Source organism: Rhipicephalus sanguineus, chromosome 3 (assembly GCF_013339695.2).
Source record: "Rhipicephalus sanguineus isolate Rsan-2018 chromosome 3, BIME_Rsan_1.4, whole genome shotgun sequence".
Classification (NCBI taxonomy): domain Eukaryota; kingdom Metazoa; phylum Arthropoda; class Arachnida; order Ixodida; family Ixodidae; genus Rhipicephalus; species Rhipicephalus sanguineus.
Window position 1 is genome coordinate 215,740,824 of NC_051178.1, and position 19,878 is coordinate 215,760,701.

Here is a 19,878-nt window from a genome sequence, read left to right on the forward strand (position 1 = left end):
ACCGCGGCGGACGCAAGGAAAGTGAGGAAGCTGAAGACAGAACACTCACGAAAAACGCTCAACTATCATCCACTCGTCCACGTAGTCCGCAACGTGGACCACGTGGATTACGCAAAAACCGGGATCAATGCTTCCCAGAATAAATTTGCCGATACAAGCAGGCGTCTCATCATTACCGGTGACTTCAACATTGATTTATCAAGACCCAACAACGGCTAGTCCTTATACTGCTTGAAACACGGCTTGGATGTGGACAGGGCATCAAAAGACCTCGCTGCGACGTCCAAAACAGGGGGCATTATAGATCATTTCATCGTAAGAGGCATCCAGGATTTCCACCAGCTGTACTATACCTCGCACTTCACTGCACTTAGATCCCTCGTAGCTGCAATCACGAACGCATCCGATTGACAAGTCCGGACCAGCTGCTGGGGCTTACTGATCACGGTGATGATGACCTTGTTCAAGAACTGTCAAGAACCCCTTCCACACATGCACACGGGTTCAGGAAACGTGCGTGCGTTCTCCGTCATAACGGACAAGTATACGCATAGCAACTGTAATAACTGCAACTGTGACTGTAACGTACGTGCAGTGCACCTGCGTGTGCCACTCGGCTGTGTATATATCTAGGGAAACTTTTCTGAACGAAGCTTAGTTGAGAGTAACGCCTGCAGTCCTGTACGCCTGTGTTCCTTCTTTGCCTTTTTCGGATTCGCGATATCCAGTATTGAAGAATATAGGCACTACATATCAGCTTACCGCGTCTGGTGCTGATAACACCCATGTTGCTGTTGGCATTGTTACGCAACTGTAAAGAACTGGTTATATAATACATATGCGACTCTTCACCATATGAGTGTGCGTATACCACTTCCACATTTCTCTAGCGTCATTCCGTAATGTTTCGCTCAATGTGAAAAATTACGCCACACTCACCATCCCGCACATGCTTCGCATAACATCCATTCACACGCTGCGTGGGATCTGCCGAATTTCTTAAATGCAAAGCATTTCTTAGCGAACGTATGCGACTTTAAGCGTATCTATCTATCTATCTATCTATCTATCTATCTATCTATCTATCTATCTATCTATCTATCTATCTATCTATCTATCTATCTATCTATCTATCTATCTATCTATCTGCCTACGACATTGTGCTCTCCTGGCCGTTCCGTTAATGGGACATATACCAAAATTGGCATGGCACAACATAACATAACTGTATGACGAACAAAATGATAGGTCATAACATGACAGTCATGACATGCATGTCATGAACAGCATGATTTACGTGTCACGGCCTTGGTGCTCTTGCGGCCGTTTCGTTAACTTGATATACACCAAAATTGGTACGGCGTGACAAGATTGACATACATAAGTGACAGGTCCTATCATGCAAATCATGACGCGTATGTCATGTACAGCATGATATACATGACATTGTCTCGGGGCGCTCGCGACCGTTTAATTATAGGGATATATAAGAAAATTGCTACGACGACGCATTTTTTTATGGCCAACATAAATGACAGGTGGTAACATGAAATCATGACATGCGTGTCATGTACGCTATGACACACATACCACGCTCATGGTGCGCTTGCGGCCGTTTCGCTATCTTGATATGTACCAAATTTGGTATTGCATGACGTGACTGTACGACGAGCGTAACGACAGGTGGTAACATGAAAATCATGATATGCATGCCTTGTAGGGCATGATGTACATGTCATGCTCATGGTGCGCTCGCGGCCGTTTTGCTAGCTTGATGTACACCAAAATTGGTACTGCATGACGAGACTGTACGACAGACATAAATACCAGGTGGTAACATGACAATCAAGACATGCATGTCGTGTAGGGCATGATTTACATGCCACGCTCGTAGGCTGCTGGCGGCCATTTAATTAGCCTGACATACACCAAGAGCAGTACTGCGTGATGTGAATGTATGAAGAATATAAGTGACAGGCGGCAACATGAAAATCATTATATGCATGTCTTGTAGGGCATGATTTACATGTCATGCTCATGGCGCGCTTACGGTCGTTTCGCTAGCTTGATATACACCAAAATTGGTACTGCATGACGTGACTGTACGACGGACATAAATACCAGGTGGTAACATGACAATCATGAAATGCATGTCGTGTAGGGCATGATTTACATACGAGTCTCATGGACGTTTCGTTAACTGGATATACACCAAAATTGGTACGGCATGACATGAGTGCGTGACGAACATAAACGACAAGTCATGCATTGCATATACCAGAATATACGTTTCATTATATTAGAGATTGTGCATGCATGAATGCATGACAAACATGCATGCGCTATACAGTGAACTAGATGTCATAACATGAATGACTTCATTTGGATCAAAGGCAAACAAGGCGATGTACTTACAGTACTCACGGATTGAAATGGGACAATTTAGGGCTAAGTAATGCACATGCTTTTGGTTCTACCGTCTCAGTTTAGGTCATGTCGTCGTAATTTCGACTCGAACGCGTAGATCAGAGCCAACATTATCTTTAGAGAATACATTCGTCGCGACATGACGTGGTTATCTCGAGCAATTGCGCATACAAGTCGTTATACTAAAAAATTGATGTCACGTTTCAATCCGTGAGTACTGTACGCAGCTCTTTGCTGGCTGCTTCGCATATTGCATCGATTCCCACAGTGCGTGGGATCTGACGGATTCTTTCCCTCCTCCTCGCCCTCACTTCACGCGATGGGCAGTTTTTAAGCTGAACTGTAGATGGCACAACAGTTTCTTTTTTATTTTGCGGCGCCCAGTGTCCGTTCGGGTACGAAAAACCCACGTGACCCTTTCTTAGTGAGCGATGACGTCGTGACGTCAAAAGACGCCGAACGCTACGTCATCATGACGTCACGTGACAACGTCATCACATACGGCATTTTTTAGCGCAGGAGCGGGAAGTAAGAGAAAAATCAAAAAGACAAGAACACAGTGCACAGGACGAGCGTAAACATCAATTGATTTGTCCGAAAATATCACAGAAGGTAGACCCCTTAAGCCTGTTTCACATGCGAGCGACCGAGCGGCGGGGCCCGCGGCGATCGAGCGGCAGCAGGACGCTCGGACGCGGCTTCGTTTCACATGCACCGCTTTTGCGCGGCGCGCGCCTCTGCGATGCGCAGTGATGGTTGTGGGAAGCGCCCGTTATCCGCGGGTTTCCTTTCTCCGGGCTCGCTTGCTTTGGTGCGCTTGGGTTGCAAGTTTCACCAGCCTTCTACTTCGGTGATCGATTTTCACGCGCCTAAACCTTGAATGATGAAAATGTGCAGTGTATCAGAGTGCAATTAAACAACTTCAGTAGTCACGTTTATTTCTGTTCCAGCTTTCTTTTTTTTACCACCCAAGTCATGTTGCACGCACATACACTTGGCCATGGAAAAGCAAAAGAAAGAATTTGTTTTTGGGGTTTTAAGCTTTCACAGGGCTTTCGGTGGCTTTTGGTCTCGAATGCCGCAAGGCGTTGGTGCGCCGTATGGGCCGGCAAGCAGATGCCAGCGGCCCAGTCGACGACATTGTGGGTTTGTGAAGGAGCTCGTCTCTTTTTTTTTTTTTGCCTATGGGCATTCTGCAGTAAAGAGGCGGCGGCATTTGTCGTCTTCGGGGTACGTGACCACTAAAAAAAAAAGGAAAAGAAAACAGTAAACTATTCGAACGTGCTGCACCAGAGTAGTAAAAAAAAAACTGAAACGTCTACTGCGAACAAGTGCGGAGTGTCGTAGGTTCCCCCTGTCCGGACCTATGTTGGTGTCACGATTCGATAAAAATACAAAAGAACAAAATGACACGTGCAAACGATTTGTCTGCTTTGATGGAAGCGCAGTAAAGAACAACAAAAGGAAAAGAACGGCGTTTTCTACACTGCCAGCTCGTTGCAGCGAATGTCGTCTGCTAGGAAACCGAGTCGGAGCGAGTTCCTCCCGGCGCGCGCGGCTGCTCTCGTCTCCATCCCTACAGTCACGTGCTCCCCGCGTCACTGCTCCCCCATTGGTTGACCTTGGGCAGACGCTCTGCCGCTAGCGAATTTTTCCAAATGTTGCGAAGAAGATCGCAGCGTCCTTTGGTCGCCCTTAAAACCTGTTTTCGGGCTCCCGCGACGGCAGCCGCTCCGCTCTTGGAGCAAAATCGCTGCATGTGAAACAGGCTTTAGGCGCAAGCGTGCAGCAGCTACGTCGCAAGCTAGAAATAAAGAAATCTAGACTCACTATCGAATAAATACACACAAGTGTCCCTAATGCACTTCGTGCCCTTGCTTTTATTGTGATGAGCTTCCAGCAGCTCTCTTCCCAAAGTATAAGCACTTCTACCTAGGACCTTAATCTCGCTATTTATGCAATAGCAAGTATAGCTTTCTTTTTATGCTTGCGACGTAGCTGCTGCACGCATGCGCTTTAGCTACCTTCTGCATTCGTCACTGTGTTCTTCTTCTCTTTCTAATGGTTATTTGACTTGCCACTTTTGCGCTGTCGTACATGATTCAAGACCAGCTCGCCCAGCAGCAACTCTTATGGCATCGTCAATTGACATCAGTCGAATCTGGGCCGATCAAGGAGGCAGTGCAACACCACGTGTGGTGCACGAGGCTTCAGCGGGAGCCACTTTGGAGCGACCGAGTGCAGAGCTAGCTCCACTTGTCCCGGAGTGGAATGGTCGCGAGGTTTTTCATGACGCGCACGGTATATGTGTATCCGAAGAATATATTTCCATAGTTCTGTGACCTTGACATTAAGGTTCGCGAGCTTTTTACACGAAAAAAAGCAAATACTGTTGAACCCGCATATATCAAACTTGCAAAAAAAAAAGAACACGGCAATTAGTTCGATATATACGGCAATTCGATATGCAGCTTTTATTGAAATTATCACGTTTTAGGTGCCAATTTTGTTGCGCAAGTTGGCATCATGGCACCGCTTCATGAACTGCAAGAAACACGCCTTCAAGGCAATACGTGTTTTTTTTCCTTTTTTTTTTGTCCTTTTGCGCGGTTCCTAGTTGGGCATGCGGGGCTGCACACGGGGGCGGAATATACACCAGAAAATACGGTATCGATGTAAATAGCGCCTCCCAATCTCCATAGTCTGTCGTGGCGCTATTGTCGCCCTTGTTTTCCAATGTAGTCAGCCTGCTTCTTGGGATGCTGCAAGCAGCGCCGACGTAAGCAATCTTTTCCTCACGTTCCACAGTATTGATTATCTCTAGCTTTGCATCACGTTAGGAAAAAACATCCATCGCGTTAACAAAACGAACGGAATGCCTCGATGCGCGCGCTCTTGCTTACAGTGGTGTCAGCTTTCGAAAGGGCAGGTGCCGCCTCCTGGGCCTTAGCGGCAGCGCCGCTGCCGTTTTGACTCCTCCGCCGGGTCACTTGTGCGTGGCGTGCGCGCTGTTGCTAGGTCGGTGCTCATTTCCGTCCAGTTTTATGCGCTCACAGCCGTCACCATGGTCAGGTGTTGCGTGCCACAGTGCATCAATCATTTCAAGAACACTGGAAGCTGTATCGTTTTCCAAGAGACCCGAAAAGAAGGCTTCTTTGGACAGTAAAAATCAAACATGACAAGTGGCATCCCACGAACACATCATCCATTTGCAGCGTAAGTTTCCAGCTGGTATTTCGAATGAACAAAACTTCTGCCAGCGTCAAGCTTGCGTAAGAAAATGCGCACGCTGATATCATCTGTATGCTTACAAGATTTTGGTTCACGTGTGCATGAATCCTGCATTTTACTTCGTGAACATTCCCTACTGCACTTGGTTGGTCCTGTATCCGCCTTTAATTTTTTTTTTTGCTGTCGCTTTTTTTTCTGGTGTGAAATGTATCATGGAATATATTATGCGTGTTTATCTGCAGATGATATGCTACTCCTTTTCTAATAATAATAATTTGAGAGAATTTACGTCCCAGAACAACGATATGATTATGAGAGACGCCGTAGTGGAGGGCTCCGGAAATTTCTACCGTATATATTTTAACGTGCTCCTAAATCTAAATACACTGGCCTCTGGCATTTCGCCTCCATCGAAATGGGGCCGCTGCGGCCTGGATTCGATCCCGCGACTTTCGGGTCCGCAGTCGAGCACCATAACCTTTAGAAAACCACGGCGGGTTCTTGTTTTCTATATTCCTTTCCCTGGTTTAAGTACGCCTTCTGTGTTGTGTGATGCCCGTGTACATATGTGTGCAGTTAAATTTTTTTGTATTCTTCACTGTTTCTGTGGTTCGAGGTTATCTTTTCGTCCTGTCTTAAATCATTACGCAGTTCTTCTTTTAACACAAAAGTGTTTTATGCCGGGGTCCAGCACGGCTCTACTGACGGATTTCCGTCACGGATATGACGTTGTAAAATATACACTAACAAATGGTAAAGAAAAAGACTTGCAGTGGCTTAGCTCGGCTATGCCAGTATATACGTAGCGTTAGCAAAGGTTCAGCTGATTATTCTTAGCTTTGCAGATTGTCTAGGATTATTAGCCTTCTTCTGTTCATTCTTCGTATGCTGAACCGCTAATTTCCAGGCAACTACTTCGGGATCCGATGACAGAAGCTTCTCGGCTCTTCTGCGCCGTCGAGCAGCATTTGCACTCTCCTTCTCCATGGCTTTACCCACCTGCAAACGCCAGTCAGAGGCGCTATCAAGCGGTCCCAGCGCAGTGTCAGACGGCGACTTCACAGCGAAGGCGAATAGATGCGCGCGCGCCGGCGCCACTGTGTCTATGGCTCCTCCCGAACGCGCAGACCAGCAGCGGCGAGCCGCGCGCGGCGGTGTCGGACAGCGCGTGAGCTTCCAGCTCCGGTGACCCAGCTGTGTGACATCGCTGATCCTCGCGCATGCGCAGCACGGCTCATGACCCTCAAGGCGAAATCGGCTCCGGCTAGACAAGTGTAGCTAACGCTACAAAAACTAAACGTTCCGTTGTCGGTAGTCGAACCTAGGCCCCTCGCTCCGCAGCGCGAAACCATTCGGCCACAGAGCGTACGTCCTTCAGCTTACTAAACGGCAAGCTATTTATATACACCATTTACCGCTCGCGGTACTCACAGCTCGGTGGTTTCAGCGTGTTCTCGTTATCACTAGCGAGATGGCGTGGAGGGTGCGCTTCATTAAAGGTCGTCGCCCCGACGATGTGAGCGCGCCTTATAGGGGGTGTCTCTCATGCGCGCGGGCTTATCGGTCGGTTTGTACGTCTTGTGCTTTCAGCGCAAGTTTCCTTTGAAGAAGTAACAGTTGTGACAGTTGCTAGTTCGCGTTCGTCCTATATCTGTTCTTTTCGTGCGTTCATTCGTTCTGCTTTAGAGCGCGTTCTAAGTTTTGAGCTGCTTGCCGTTCTTCGCGTGACATTGGAATTGGTTGCTATAGCATTTATTCATTCGCCCTTCATTGGGGCGAAACAATGGACAATAAAAACTCGATTACCCCGGTGAAGACGCGTTTCACTTTCGTGTTTACCGATTCCTATGAAAGGGGGATCAGCCATGTTTTTTTTAATCATTGCCGATCACGTGAAGAGGCTAGTGGCAGGAGGGGCGTAGCCAGAAATTTTTTTTCGGGGGGGACACCTCCTTGATCTGAAGTGTGGGGCGGGCAGGCAAGTGTGATCGAGTGTAATCTTGAGCTCTGTATGCTATGGCAAAAAGAAATTTCGGGAGGGGGGGCACGGGCCCGGTGTGCCCCCTCCCCCCCTGGCTACGCCACTGAGTGGCAGTCTTGAGCAAATTCTGCCATAGAGCACTTTATTTGTGTAATTGCTTCTGTCAGCGCAGCATTAATGCGCACAAATAAATGACTTGTACACTGGATATTAATAGGGGGATCGGCAGGCATTTACACACGCGCGCATTCAGTATTTAAAATCTTCGAGCACGCATAATTTATTTATCTATTTGTTATTTACTTATTAAAAATGTAAGCCATGAAGGCTCATACAGGAATGCGCATACAAACAGTACTGGCGAAGCGTGTATACAAAGAAGACGGGGCAGCATTGCGTACAGTATAGAGACGCTATGTCAGTAAAAATACATGAAGCAAAGTCAAGTTGTACAATGAGTACCACATGGAAAACCAGTTGATAAAGGATCGCAGGGTCCCTTACGCGTTCACCTAAGACGACTCGAAAGCGAAAGCCATCTTCTTCTTCTTCTCAGTCGATGTATTGATCCTGCCCGCAACCGTCCGAAAGCTTTGCGCACCTAGAGTAGTTGTGCATTGCCTCCAGGATCGGAGGCACCTCACCTGGTTTTGCACTGCCTCCGTAATCTGCCCACTTTAAACCAAGCTACGATGTCATATGACGACGGCATCATGTGACGTCGCGCCAAAATTTCTGACATCGTGATGACGTCACATGGTGACGTCATCACGTGACGATGATTTTTTGCATCACTCGTCCCCGACGCCGCGGAATGCCGACGGTCAAATTTTGGGTTTGATGAGGCATTGAAGGTTTTCGCCTTAAGAGAGCGTGCGCCTCGGCGGTACAGTGGTTACGGCGCTCGGCTGCTGACCCGAAAGTGGCGGGTTCGATCCCGGCCGCGGCGGTCGCATTTCGGAGACGGCGAAATGTTAGAGCCCCGTGTGCTGTGCGATGTCAGTGCAGGTTAAAGAACACCAGATGGTCAAAATTCATGGAGTCCTCCACTACGGCGTGCCTCATAGTAATCTCGTGGTTTTGGATCGTAAAACCGCAGATATTATTATTAATAAAAGAGTCAAATATACGACGCAGTGGATCTGCCGCACAAAATGCAAAACCATATTGTAAACAAGTTCAACTTCTTGTTGGGCTAGTTGGTACATGTGTAACGGAAGGAATAAGGCGCAAACGAGAGGAACACAAGAAGAGAAGGCGTTCGTCCATGTCACTTCTTGTGTTCATCTCGTTTGCGCCTTATTCATTCAGTTAAGTATTGGTAACACTCAATAACATGTGCATGCAATTGGGCATGCAAAAAAAAAAGCTGCAGATACAGAAAAAGAAACTGGAGGTACAACAGGAAAAACGCATAGATACTGCGCGAATGCAAAGTTTTATGGCATACTACACAACAACGTATCATCGTTTTGATAAGGACTCAAGGTGCAACTCGAGTGCCGATATAAATGTGGCCACAGATTGTGAGCAAGAAATGTCAGCAATAATAACGATAAAGAATCTCTCATTTCATTTTAGCAGGATATTTGCACATACTGCGCCTCGGCCATCTATCCTGCGTATGATACGTCATTTATAATAAACGAGTATATTGTTTGTAAACTTAGCAAAATAATCGACCTTAATCGCGCTGAGGTAGCTTCGCAGCACTAAAATGCGTGTGTGAAGATACATATACGACTGCTGCTGCTGACATGTATATAAATACACTAAGCGATTATTTCTGTATATGTAATGCAGAGTTTACGAGAAAGTTAAGTAAGGCTTTAGACTTAACTCTGTCGTTTCCGGCGTAAGGAAGACGATTTGTTTTCAACATAACAGAGTCTATGGCTACCTCTAGCGCATAACACAGGCACACGCCGTCAGCTTACATGAATTACATGCTCCCTTAATAAACATTTAGGCAACAATAGCACTAAAAGCTGTCTAAGTTTCAAGAAAGAAAAGAAAAATAAAAACTAGCAGTTCCGTGTACGAATAAAACAGCGATGAGCGAAGATCCTTAGAAATGGGACGCAAACGACTACGCGCCTGATCTCGCTGCTGGCTTTTATGAGGCGGTAGGGAGGGGAGTGGGTGGGGAGAGCGTCTGCTGTGCTCGGTGGCGCGAATGACTGAGCGATTGAGTGGGGCGCGCACAGCGCAGGGAGAGAGGTGGGAGAGGGGTGCGGCGGTGATGCGGCGGGGAGCTTCGACAGCCGCGACGGAACGCCGCGCGCGCTCATTGTCTTCTTGCGCCGGCGCTGGGTGGGGAGAGCGTCTGCTACTACCTTCGACAAAGCGCACGTAGTGCGCTAGAATGATGGTTGTAATTTCACAATCCACGATAAATGTGGTCAAAGTGAAGACGACCGTTATAACCAGTTGTGCACAGAGCTTATTTCTTTTAACCTCGAATTTCTGGTGCGCTAGAGCGAAACCACTCATGGCCTAAACATTTCCTCTTGAATCACCGGTCACTGCAACCCAAAGCAATGCTTAACAGAAGGGAGCTCGAACGGCGACGGCGGGGTGCGGGCCTAAAAAGCTTCGCTCATAAAGAGCTCGCTAGCATGCACTTCTTTCCAGAAGTACCTGCGCACCGCAAGAGCGTTGTGTAGCGCGTTTCGCATGCTGCCTAATGCGGCGGGAGACGCAATGGCGGCCGTCGAAGCAGACGACGCTGCTGTCCTCACCCTCAGCAGAGCGCGCGGGCGTCAAGGCACCCTAGAACGGTGATGAGAACGGCGACTCCGCGCGACGGGTCGCCGGCGCAAGGGCGACGAATCGTGGCGGAAAGCACGTGGTGGCAAGCGGTAGTTTCTACTCGCTCCGCGAATCAGCCTCCTAATCGCACCTCTCACTCTCCCAAATGCATTGGAAAAGTCTCCTTTCGTGAGGAAAAGCCAAAAGTTTATGAGGGAAAGCCAACCTCTTGGGGCGTTTCGCGCTGCACGATATTCGATATATCAAGTGTTCCGGCTACTCTTGTTCGATGTAGCCGAAAAATTTCCTACGCATATACGGTAAAACACTACCGTTTTCTAGAACAGTTCGATATAAAGGATAATTCGATTTACCAGAATTCCATATGGTCGGGTTCGAGTGTATTGTTGCGTGAACGCTTCAGGACCTGTTCGATAACAATCCGACTATGCAGGTAAACTTCTGGCGACGATACAATTTTAATTCTTTTTGATGCCTTGTTACGTACAATTGCTGAGCCTCGAGCAATCGCATTGCTTAGGCTCCCCTGGTGTTGCTACAATTTTCGTTTTCGGCCCGCTCCCGTACTTTAGAGCTGCGGTCATTTGGTGCCTAATACGACATCACGCCGACAGCAGCACCAGCCGCTGCAGTGATGGAGTTCGCCGCCAACGTAGAGTCGAAACTCGCACCTTCCAAGCATGCAGCATCTGCATACTTTGGTTTTCTTGCTTCTTCGTTTTCTTCAACTTGTTACTAACCATTATATCCAACTGGGCTCAAAGTGTTCACAGGAGAAGGCTCTTAAGTGAATGTATTTGATTAGAAGTGAATCTGACATATAGAGGATTAACCAGAACGTGAAGAAGTGACCATGTGTGGCATACTAGTACGGTCAGTGCAGATATGCCATGCCTCAGGACACTTGCATCAATGTTTGCGTGCAGTGCGGAATTTAACGTAGGATGTCGACCGATCATTGAGGAGACATTCGGTTCCTCTCTTTATTCGCAGGGGCGTCCGAGGTGACCCGGACAGAGCACAGCTTTCGTTCAGCGCCGAGCGACTGGCGGGAGACTTCAGGAGTGTCGGCGTCCGCACCTCCCCCGCCAGGCATCGCGTCGCTGGTGACTGGCGTGGGAGGCAGCAGCGGCGAGCCTCCGTCCCGGCCGACTGCGTACTGGGACGACCCCCACTTCAGGCCCCGCTTCGACAACAGCACCGAGCGGAACGTCACCGCACAGCTGGGCAAGTCGGCCTTCCTGCACTGCAAGATTCGACAGCTGGGCGACAGAACGGTCGGTTGCCTTCTTTGCGCCGCCTCATTCGGAGGGGGAGCTAAAACATCTTCTTGCGCGCCAGTTTTCCCGAATCCCGCAAGCTTGCGTTAATAAAGGGAAGTTCCTTGTGGCTCATTTGTGCAGCAGACGGGCGGTTGTCAATTGCCCTTTCTGAATCCCTATTGGCTTCGACAGGGGAACGGAGCTAGGCTAGTTCTGTAAAGCTCCCCTTTCCGTCAGGCCGTGCCTTGAACCATAGCAGCGTCCTCCGCCAGCCGTCTGCCCTGAGCTGATATTTTAGGTATTCGCTGAGCAGTGTAGTCGCCCACAGCTCAAGCATTTTTATTTTGTCTTGTAGATTATGCTGTGTATGATATCATTTGCGGATATTGGGCATGCACATATAATGTGATGGAGGTATGTACGTGATGTGTTACACGCCTTGCAGTTAGATACAATATTAATAAGAACTAATAGACAATAATTCCAAAGAAAGTATAGAAGATGTTATTCGTTGTAATTAAGATAAAGTGTGAAGAAAGTAAAGTGGACGAAAAGGTAACTTGCCGCCGGCAGGGACTGACCCTGCGACCTTCGAATAACCCGTCTGATGCTCTACCACTTAGCTACGGTGGCGGTCATCCTCCCGTCCACTTTATGGGGTATATACAGTGAAACCTCGGTGATACGAATCTCACGGGACCGCTGAAAATATTCGTATCATCCGAAATTCGTATGACCAGAAAGCACGGAAAATTAGCATGCGACAAAAGAAAGATGGCGTACATTTTCATTTATTGTTTTTCAGGGCCGCAGCAACGTCAGAAAGAACCCTGAATGATTGTCAGTTATGTTTTTAGATGTCGGCAATCATACCTGCACTCGTAAATGTACGGCCCGTACGCACGTATTTAATTATTGAATCAGGTGCGTTGTGACTCGCGACAGCAGTAGCCCCTTCCAAATTTTAGTATGCCTTTTTGCATGACACCAGAGTACTGCAGCGAAAGTAACAAAAGAAGCGCTTTGTCGCGATGGATCAAGACCACAAAATTACCAAACCGCGGTCCTGCGTTATGATTTTGTTATCTCGGAGTTGTTGGGGATGGTTTTTTCAGAGATTTACGGCCGTTCCTGCACAATTGCAACCTCAACGGTCGCGCATGTTGACGTTGTGAGACCTGACTCCTTCGCCAAGACCGTCCTCGCCTTCTTTCGGCCCTCGTCCACCTTTCGTAAGATGTCTGATGCACGAGGGAGGCACGTGTAAACACAGTACAATGACAGCAGCCCGCGTCGACGCGTTAGAAAAAAAGCATGGCGCCAATGTCCTCTGTAATCTAAATGCGAAGGCACACGGAAGCACATAAGCGCGTCAAAGATTCGCGCACACAACCTCGGAGGCCGTGACGCGTCTCTGAAGGTTTATTCTGACCGTAAGAAAAGTTTTTCTTACACTAATCAGCAATACTAGGGTCGCGACCTCCAATGAAGGCCTTCGGGAGCGTTGGCGGACTACGCTGCTCAGTTCGGGCCTGGACAAGCAACTCTGGGCGATCCAGCAGGCCGAGGAAGCTGCCAGGAGACACGGTGTCTCCGTTAGCTCCTAGGTGGAAGCCCAGCCCAGCAATATGCCGGAAATTAATAAAAGTTTTCTTCTTCTTCTGTGATTCTGACGATTCGGCGGTGCGGCGCGCATGCCCACGCTTGCGTTCCAGCGCTCGCACGTGCTTGGCGCGTCTTCCGCGACATCGCGGACAACACCTCTTCGTACCTGGGCGATAGCGTACGTTCGTATCAAACGTCGCTGGGTGAAAATCGGTTCGCAACAACCGTACTTCATTACATTGCAGTCCAATGGGCCGGCCGGGACCAACGAAAAACTCGTATCACCCCGAAATTCGTATGAGCTGTGATCGTATCACCGAGGTTTTACTGTATGTGCATTTATACCTAGGAGTGTTAGTCAGCGCCAGTCGCAGCCATGGTGGCGATTGTGGAACTCTTTTTCTGCCTGTTGGCGTCACGTAGCACGTGATCTTTTTACGAGCTGGCAGCTCACCAATAGTCCCTCGCATACTACCTGAAGGCATCAAGTCTGCCAGAACGAGACCCTCGCTATGAATGAAGGAAAGACGATGACTTTTTTTAAGGGCTCGTTTCTTAGTTAGATACAATATTAATGACAACTGGTCTTCGACTTCTGAGCCCATGCGTCGTGACAACATTTTCAGGCCAGTTGGTGAGGGTCGGTTGGGATTAGTACATCTTTATCTATGGCAAACAGTTTCATGGTTCTTCTTTTTTCGAGACAATTCCCATCCCGTAATCCGTTCATTCTTACAGGTTACACTTGTTGATTGCTTGCCAGACTTAGTTGTTTCATCAAACTTCTCCGAACGCCCCTGTTTATAGGGATTCGTGCAGGAAGTTTATCTCGCAGTTCGGTTCCTTAAAGCTCGCGTTTCTATGGAATACCTGTACACAGTATCGCGCAAGGTACTATATAAGGAATTACTAGCTATGCTCTTCCCGCCTCCGTTCTACCGATCACTGTACTACGATCTTTCAGGCCACGATGTGTTGAAACGTGTGCGCAAAATGTATATTCTTCCTAATTCAAAAACATTCTTCTATAAGCTACACTCTGAAACACTGCCGCTAAACACATGGTTAAAAAGAAAAGGTATTTTTGTTTCTTCTGTTAACTGCCGTCTATGTTATGTGCCGGAAACAATAGAACATTGCTTTGTTAGCTGCAAAGATGCTATTCTGTTCTGGGATGTCCTTCAGCGAGCACTGAAGAAAAGCTTTTTCATAGTTTGTCACACCATACGTTATCTTATACCAACATCGCTTGATGAAGTGCCATATGATATGTTTTTCCTCATGGGTATGCATAGCTTATGGAAGACACGTACGCAAGACGGTAATGCAGAACCCACCATTTCTTCAAGCATATACTTCATTTGAATGGCTATTCACCTAAAAGACATTTATGACGACCTGGACTTTAGACCGGACTAGTACCCCTCTTGGTGAGGTGGTCGGCCTCACCACCTTTTCTATATAACGCGATGTGAAGAACTCTCACTGTTCTACTGCACGTTGTGTTAGCCATGGAGTGTGTCCTCAGCAACGCTTGAGCGCTTACTGTCGCTATGTGATTCTACTTTTGTTTGCTTTATTTGTGCTCATATTGTGCATTCTAATACTCAGTGTAATAAATACCGTGCAAGAAAAAGATGAGGCACGGCGTAATTGTCTAAGGCAGCGAGCTGCGGAGCGAGGGGTCGCAGGTTCGAAACCACGGTCGAGCGCTTCAGAATTTATTTATTCTCAATTAATTTTATTTGTGGTTTTTACTTATATATACATACATATACATATCCGGGGCATGACGGCGACGGCAAAAATCAACCGAGAGTGTCCATATAATTGCTATCGCAATAAAATCATATCTCTTGAAAAACATTACACATCATCTCCCCCTAAGGGCAACCATGGTGGGATGCGAAAGCATCGCGGGGGGTGCGCACCGAGTTTCCGTTTCTCTTATGTGACTTATCAGACGGTGGTTGTTGAGGCGTTTGAATTACCGCTTGCCGACGCTGACGTTTACGTTCGGCTTCCCGAGCCTTCATCTGCTCCGCGGCGGTGGCGCTGTCGCTGCAACTAGCGCCGACGTTGACGTTGTTCATGGCGTTTCGCACACTGTTGCACAGAGAGCGAATGACATAAGCACAGCGAACGCGCGTTTTCGCAGCCTCGCAGCTTAGAGATTCGCTTGCCGGAGTTGCGGTTTACGTTCAGCTTCGCGAGCGTCCATAGCGCTCGAGACTTCGGAGCAGCACAGTCTATATAGGCCTCCCAAGCTCGGCCAGGGGGCGCTGCGGCGCTCGCGTTTCGCCGCCTTTCTAGCGAAAACCGGTCGCTCCCCTCTCCGCGCCTGCCTTTTGACTGCGCTGTCTCCGCACGTTCCGGCACCCTGCACGCGCTGTTCTCTGCTCGCCGTGCACGTGCAGCTTCACGTGTCGCTTGCTCTGAAGGTTTAGAAAGATCCCAGAGATGGAAAAAAACGTTTTAACGGTGGGAATCTTACCAGAGGAGGACGGTTGATCGACCACCTTTTCGGGACCGAGCAGGTCGTCAAGGGCGATGCTGTTTGTGCGAGCGCTACGTGCGTGCAAATGCTCAACGGGCACATTTCTTTGACATGAGTAGGGAGGTGACTGCGCGAGTTCTGTAATTATGTTATCGGTAAAACGCACATTCGTTGCGGCAGTCGTGTATACTCGGAGCTGTCAGCAACCAACCAGCACGCTTTCGAGTGCGTTTTCTATTGATAACTTTTCAATTGCTTAGATGCCAAGTTTGTCGTGCGGCTTTAAATTTATTATGAGCTCAGTGTGAAGAGCATAAATTTACATCTGCCCTGTTGAGTCACTGGCTGCATCGCAATGCGCAGTGTTCAGTTTCGTGGGAGTTTCACTTTTGCCGAGGTTTGCATCGAATGATAACAACATCGGATCGCAAGTTTAATGTCGCCTTGGATTTTTTTAGAGCTCCCTTTGACAGCATAATGATATACGCAAACAAAAAATAAATAAATATTTCATGCCCACTTCGACGATGCATGTTTCTTGCAGAGGCGTGTTTCATTTCGAATAATATCGACGCCTCATCACGCACCGTGTTCGCTTATTCGAATGTCGCTTTGGTTGTTTCGACAGCTCGCTTGGTCATTATCATATTATACAGGGGCGTAGCCAGGGGGGGGGGATCAAACCCTCCCCGAAAATTTTCAATTTTGCTTGCGTATATGTACACGCACACATACAAACGCACGCACAAACATACATAAAGTATGGTTGGACCCCCCCCCCCCCCCCCCCCCGAAAAAATTTCTGGCTACGCCCCTGATACTATACAATACCCACTGGGATCGCGCATGTGTATGATTATGCCGAGATTTGTGCCCAATAATAAGCGCATCTGAATTCGCGAAGCCATCGAAAATTTAATTGCCACCTTGGTTCTTTTTTCAGCTCGTTTCCAAAGCGGCATGCAAGGCTTTTTATTACGTGCCGAACGCATGACATTAATACGAGGCACGCCGTGGTGGATTAATTCGGATTAATTTCGGCCACCTGGGTTTCTTTAACGTGTACGTAAATCTAAGTACGCCGGTGTTAGTGCATTTCGCTCCCATCGAAATGCAGCTGCTGTATGCGTGAATCGAACCCATGACCACGATTTTAGCAGCGCAACACTTCAGCCTTCTAAGCAATCACGGCGTGTCGCATGCAAGGCCAATATAAACGCTCAGTGCAAACATACAGCTTAATTCTGTTTACAGGGAGCCGCGACGGGAAATGTACCGCAATCAGCTGAATTAAACACTTAGTACTCACGGTACGTTATTTAAACTGTGGTGTAATAAGCCCAAATGCTCCGCTGCTGTAACATTACAAATGGTTGACTCGGAAAACCAGCGCGCAATCTCGAAACGTACAGCGGCTGTCTATTTGTTGTAACTTCGGTTCACAAACGCACTTCCCTTTCAAATGAGCACGATCATCGCGTTTCTCCCCGTTAATAGTTCGTAATACTGTGTACGACAAAAACTGCTTCAAGGTGACAAGACCGCGAAAGCATCGCGGCGAACTGCCATAATCCACTCTTGACGCCTCTGCTCCTCGGACTGCTTGCATTGGAAACGGTAGAACATGACAGGAAGTTTTCGGCTCTTCGACATTTTTAAACTTTTGTGACAGTTCACAATGCAGCAGGACTGCGTGCCTGCTTTCGAGTACGACGAAGGAACGGCACCCATAGCGTGAAAAATGCGAGATAAAAGCCCCGGGGAGCACGTTCTCCGCGCGCGCGATGGGAAAACCAAGCAAGAGCGACCCGTCCCAGCTACCGGAGTTTTCCCCTCTCTCCGCTGGGGCGGCGGACGGCGCTGCGCAAACTTGAGCGTTGGAGGCCTATAGCACCGTTGCGAAGGAGAGTGCAACGGGAGCGAGCGAGCGCCGCATTATATACGAGCGCACAGCTGTGGCGGAGAGAGTGAAATGGGAGAGGAGAAACGAAGCGGAGGCAGCGCTCACGCCACCTCCTCGCGCTCACGCGAGGACAGGGGGGAGAGTTGGCGCAAGCACAATATGGGTGCGGACGCCGCAGAACGGACACTATCTAAAAGCAAGCTATCAAAAACGAATCGGGGTTCTATAGAGTAGAGACCTACTAGAACGTTTTGGTAAAATTGCAATATTGCACTACAAAGCGTGTGGCTTCTCAGTACAATTGAACACCGCCCATTAGAAACACATCGGGCCCTACTGTAAAATTTTAAACACACCGGGAAGCCACGCGGTTTGTGGTGCGACACTGTAACTTTAACAGAATGTTCAAATATGTCTCTACTGTACAGAAACGGGAGTCGTTTTTGACAACTAACTTTTAGGAGCTGGCTTGCCAGGTTCTTAAGCTGGGGCAATGTCCCGCGTCGTAAGCGTAACTTTACTTCCATAGGTGACCGCTACAGGCGCAGCTCGCGCGAAAGAGAATAACTTGAGGCAGCGTGAAAAACTAAGGACAAAGAAGGAACACATATAAAACGACCAGCGCTAGTCCTGTTGAGTGTGTGTCTTCTTCATTCTCGTTTTTTCGCGCTGCTTCAAGTTATTCGCACGACCTAAAATCACTGAAACGGGAAAAGTACCACGACCGTCCTGCCCGCCGCCATATTTGGTCCAGCGCGGCCGAGGCTGCGGCGGCGCGGTGTTGATTTCACGCGGAGTAACGCATGTTTTACGCATTGCGTGCGCTTTTGCAGCCCCGAATGAAGCATATCGTTGTTCTCTAACTGATTAGGAAAGAAGCAGCGGCAGTTTTAACTTGCCTACACGCGCACGCATGCGTACTAACGCGACAAAGAAATGCAACGCGCGCAGCATCTACGCGCTCGGCTGTCGGCATTTACTAAATGCGAAGCATTTCTTAGCGAACTTCTGCGACTTTTACCTTATCTATCTATCTATCTATCTATCTATCTATCTATCTATCTATCTATCTATCTATCTATCTATCTATCTATCTATCTATCTATCTATCTATCTATCTATCTATCTATCTATCTATACGCCGTTTCGTTAATGGGATGTACACCAAATCTGGTATGGCATAACATGACTGTATGACGAATATAAATTGCAGGTGATAACAAGGAAATATTGACATGCATGCCATATACGGCATGATTTACATGCCACGCTCATGGTGTGCTTACCGCCGCTTCGAAAGCTTGATACACACCAAAATTGGTATGGCGTGACAAGAGTGTATGACGAACATATGTTACTGGTTATAACGTGCAAATCATGAGAGACATTTCATGTGAAACATGATTGACATGACATGGTCTCGAGGCGCTTGTGGTCGTTTAATGAAATGCATATATACCAAAATTGATATGACGAGATATTTCTGTATGACGAACGTCAGTGACAGGTGGTAACATGTAAATCATGTCTGACATGACATGCGTGCCAATATTTTCATGTTACCACCTGTTATTTATGTTCGTCATACAGTCACGACAGGCAACACCGATTTTGGTGCATATCAAGCCGGCGAACCAGCCTCGACAGCATCATGAGCATGACATGTAAATCATGCCTTATATGACATGCGTGCCATTATTTTCATGTTACCACCTGTTATTTATGTTCGTCATACAGTCACGTCACGCAATACCGATTTTGGTGCATATCAAGCCAGCGAACCGGCCTGGACAGCACCATGATCATGGCATGTAAATCATGCCTTAAATGATATGCGTGCCATTGTTTTCATGTTACCCCCTGTTATGTATGTTCGTCGTGCAGTCACGTCACGCAATACCGATATTGGTGCATATCAAGCCAGCGAACCGGCCTCGACAGCACCATGAGCATGGCATGTAAATAATGCCTTACATGACATGCGTGCCATTGTTTTCATGTTACCACCTGTTATTTATGTTCGTCATGCAGTCACGTCACGCAATAACGATTTTGGTGCATATCAAGCCAGCGAACCGGCCTGGACAGCACCATGATCATGGCATGTAAATCATGCCTTAAATGATATGCGTGCCATTGTTTTCATGTTACCCCCTGTTATGTATGTTCGTCGTGCAGTCACGTCACGCAATACCGATAT

At 47.8% G+C, this 19,878-nt stretch overlaps 1 protein-coding gene across 1 annotated transcript in view; it reads left to right on the forward strand.

Moving 5' to 3' along the window:
* LOC119388279 (uncharacterized) overlaps nt 1-19,878 on the forward strand; it is a 406,814-nt gene that overhangs the window by 284,026 nt on the left and 102,910 nt on the right. The window contains exon 2 of the mRNA XM_037655960.2: nt 11,405-11,688. Within this exon, the coding sequence (XP_037511888.1) occupies nt 11,405-11,688 (284 nt within the window). The remainder of the gene's footprint in view (nt 1-11,404; nt 11,689-19,878) is intronic.